Here is a 4,064-nt window from a genome sequence, read left to right as displayed (position 1 = left end):
TGCTGGTAAAGCATTACAACCTCCTAACATCAAAAGAATAAATGTATCTCTGCAATAACCAACTTTCAAACCATCACATAAGCGCCTGGAACAAGACATGAGAGGCGACGGCATCATTATTTTGTCAGTTTTGTTGTTTGAAAGTAATAAGATGTGATTATTTTTTTATCAAACTCGAGGTGAGAGCGACGACAGCAGCTACATGGACACCAATGATATTGTCTCTCGTACCAAATTCCCTGAAAGCTGGCTGTGGTCCGATGTCAAATTGCCAGCATGTCCTCCAGACAAGCCTAACTGGTGGGTTCACTGAAACATTTACAAATAAACACAAAGAATCACGCTATCAGTTTAGCTTCAGTCTTAAATGTGTCTTTGTTTCAGCGAAACAACCTCCTTCGTAAAGAAAATGGCTCTGCAGGATACGATCACAACATGGCGGTTCACAGGGATTGGTCTGTCCAAAACTGGTGGTGAGAATTCATTAAACATCAGGCTTCAGTGTTTAGTTGTGTTTCAAACTCAACATCAACTGATCTATAGGTTTTAGTCCCTCATTGTTTCACTGTTCCTTTATTTTCTGTGTCATTTATGCTGTGTGAAGGCCTCTGTGTGGCCGACCCTTTGGACATTGTTGTCCGAAAGGACATCTTCATTGATCTCAAACTGCCCTACTCAAGTGTTCGAGGAGAGCAGATAGAAATTAAAGCCGTTCTGCACAACCATAATCCTGAGCCTGCCACTGTAAGTAATGCAACATGGATTACAGACACAGATAACTGTTTTTTAATTGCTCCTAATCTACTTAAATAAGGATTGAACAGTGTGTGTGTCGATAAGATTGGGTTGTACTGAAATAAATAAAATTGATTTGAAGCTTTAGATCAAATTTAATTTATATAACGTGAACCAGGCCTGTTTGTGAAGTGACGAGGTGTATCAGTTTTAAAGTTGTTTCGCTAAGCTAAACTCAGGGTTGGCTCCTGCAAAGCCAACAATCCAGCCTGCATGTAAGCAATAAAAACTACGTTTAGGGGGAATTTGGCAGATAAGTTACATATTTCTTTTTTACTTTTTATTTATCTTCCGATAACTGCTTATACAGACATAGATGTATGCAGTTCTTTGTTTTAAATAACTGAACTACAATAAGTATGCATGTTGTTTAATTCACACTTTGGCACAGGTCATTTGGTAATTACAGATAAACAGAAACACATTTCCCTCAGATAAACATTAACTTCGTAAAAAAAAAAGCTAATATTCGGTAACAATGCCAATAAACATGTAAATCTGCAAGGGGATCACATGTTGACATGGGGAAAATAAAAAAAATTAAGTAATAATAGTACATATTAGTAGTAATAATAATAATAGTGCAAAATAAACTTTAAAAATATACACGCAAGTAAACGGTCAAGATCCATTATGACTGTAATCTTTGGTTTCCACTTAGGTTCAAACGTCTCCATCTTAAGTTATAGTCTTGATGTTGTTTTTTCCATAATGTAAATTTTTTAAGTCGACCTCTCCATTGCATAATACTGGGAGATTGTCATTTTAACCAAGCAGATGTAACACATTTCTTCTCAATCAGAAGCAAGACTCTTAAGTATTTATTGTCTTTGTCCGTCATATCCCTGGAAACTATTCCCAAAATGCATACAGGTGGGTCCAAATCTAAATAAATGCCTGAAATACGTTTCATCTTGTGTTTGTTTGACCATCTTTCTAATGCTGTCCTGGGCATCTGCCTACGTTGACCAAATCAAAACCATCTGAACATCTGAATCGAACTGAGTAACCACGTTGCACCTTTTCACCCGTTTGTTGTTTTTAAGGTGCGTGTCTTTCTACTCGAGACAGAACATGTGTGCAGCGCAGCTTCTAAGCGTGGGAAATATCAACAGGAGGTCAAAGTTGGGGCCTCGAGTACACGATCAGTTCCCTTTGTTATTATTCCAATGAGAGAAGGAGATTTCAATATCGAGGTCAAAGTGGCTGTGAAGGACTCTGAGCAGGGTGACGGATTTAGAAAAACGCTGCACGTTGTGGTAAGAGAAACGATCAATCAGTCAATTCAAGTACGTAAAATCCAACCATTCTGTGTTTTGGTTGTCTTCCACTGCCATTGGATATTGAGTTCATTTTAACATGATTGAATTAACAAAACCTGATGTGATATAAAGAAAAAGCTCAATTTCAGATGTTTCCTCATTGCTGCTTCTTCTAGCCTGAAGGTATTCTGATAAAATCTCCCCTAACTATAACATTGGACCCTAAAAACGAAGGAAAAGGTAAGACTCTGGTCAACATTTTTATTTACTCATCTTTAAGCACACGGATTAGTCTCCGTAAGTTGTGTGGTTGAAAAACGTACTTATTTCCATCATTTAATTTAAAGTGCCTTAACGGGCCTGACTTTTAAGAATAAACTATTGCTAAATCAAGAGATGTGTCTCAAGAGGAAAGAAACGCTTGAAATGAAAACAGGAAAAGCCAGAGCGGGATGACGATGAAGTTATGATGAGTGGATGAAGCAGACAAAGAGCACTGAGTTTAGAGCAAAGCTATAGTCACTTCTAAATTGGTGATAATTAGTAAATATTTTTTTTAAATCCAGATGGTAAACAAGTGCAGCTCCTCCGCAGTAACATTCCTCTGATTGACATCATACCGAACTCAACTACCAGCACACAAATAGCAATTACAGGTGATGCGCAAAAAAAACGGATGTAAGACTGCAAGATGCAAGTAAGCCTGCATGACGTTAGCGTCTCTTTGCTGCTCGTGGGAATGTTGCCAGGAAAAAAGCCTAAAGAAGAGCTGAAGAACGCCGTCACTGGAGAGTCGATGAGCAGCCTGCTCTACCAACCTTCTGGTTGTGGAGAGGAAAACATGATCCACTTGACAATGCCCGTCATTGCAACCACGTATTTGGACATGACCTACCAGTGGGAAGCCGTGGGGGTCGAGAGACGGGATGAAGCCCTGCAACACGTCATAACCGGTGGGGCAAATAAATATATATTTCTCTGATGATTTATATCCCAGGTCAGGGTTCTTCAACTCCAGTCCTTGAGGGGTGGCGACCTGAAACTTAATCAAATTACCTCCTCAGTTTGCAGTCAAGTTCTCCAGAGTCCTGCTAATCATCTGATTGTGTTCTCATTTGTGTTGAAGCATGTAAAAGTTTCGGGACAACGCCGCTTGAGGACTAGAGTTGACAAAAACCCTTTCCTAGGTTTATGTTGATCTCCAGGAAGTGCTTACAGGTACAATCATGTCACAGATTGTCTATGACAGATTGAAGATGATTCTATTTAATTCTTATGTGTATTAAAGTGAATAAAAACTGTTATTCAATTTCAATTTGAACTTTATAAAGAAATGTAATTTTAACCTTGTGCACAATCCCAATGAAAGATGTGCAGCATCAGAGCACATGGTTTCACAAAACATAAACTTCAATCAGTGAATCTTGTTTGTTTTGTTGGGGTTAGGTTACCGTAATCAGCTAAGCTACCGTAAAAGAGACGGATCCTTTGCTGCATATCCTGATCATGACAGCAGCACATGGTGAGCCCTGAAAACCTTCAGGCATAATTATCTAGCTACAGTAATTTGCACAAGTTTTAAAACACTCCTACTGATTGATCAATAAATGGTTCTTTTTCAGTCGTCCTATTAGCTTTCTTTAGTTTTCACATTCACTGTTTAGTTGCATTTGAAGCCCAGGGGAAAGAGACGATCCATCAAAACTTCAACCTGGGGTACTAAAGATAAATATCAGATTATTTTTCAGCTGTTACACTCTCAAAAAGAATTAAAATATTTTCGAAGCTAGCAATATTTGCAGATCTTTTGTGATTAAGGCCTGGGAAAGTATTGCTCAAAGCCACTTTAAAAGATTACAAGTACGACTCCTAAAACAAGCATTTCATGAATAAACAAAATGGTTGACTGGAAGCTTTACGTGCCTCTACGTAGACGAACTTACAATCTGACTTTTGTTCGGTTTGATGTTTCAGAAGTGACCAACCTTTCTGCATCCTCCGTTTCCC

The 4,064-nt window shown here is 38.5% G+C and overlaps 1 protein-coding gene across 1 annotated transcript in view; it reads left to right on the top strand.

The window, feature by feature from the left end:
- LOC103154176 (complement C3-like) overlaps positions 1-4,064 on the top strand; it is a 21,636-nt gene that overhangs the window by 10,832 nt on the left and 6,740 nt on the right. The window contains exons 18-25 of the mRNA XM_016662487.1: positions 172-300; positions 385-473; positions 605-744; positions 1,842-2,054; positions 2,234-2,297; positions 2,624-2,713; positions 2,807-3,010; positions 3,504-3,579. Of these exons, the coding sequence (XP_016517973.1) occupies positions 172-300; positions 385-473; positions 605-744; positions 1,842-2,054; positions 2,234-2,297; positions 2,624-2,713; positions 2,807-3,010; positions 3,504-3,579 (1,005 nt within the window). The remainder of the gene's footprint in view (positions 1-171; positions 301-384; positions 474-604; positions 745-1,841; positions 2,055-2,233; positions 2,298-2,623; positions 2,714-2,806; positions 3,011-3,503; positions 3,580-4,064) is intronic.

Source organism: Poecilia formosa, unplaced genomic scaffold (genome assembly GCF_000485575.1).
Source record: "Poecilia formosa unplaced genomic scaffold, Poecilia_formosa-5.1.2 Scaffold375, whole genome shotgun sequence".
NCBI classification, from domain to species: Eukaryota; Metazoa; Chordata; class Actinopteri; order Cyprinodontiformes; family Poeciliidae; genus Poecilia; species Poecilia formosa.
This window is presented reverse-complemented; position numbering and strand designations above follow the sequence as displayed.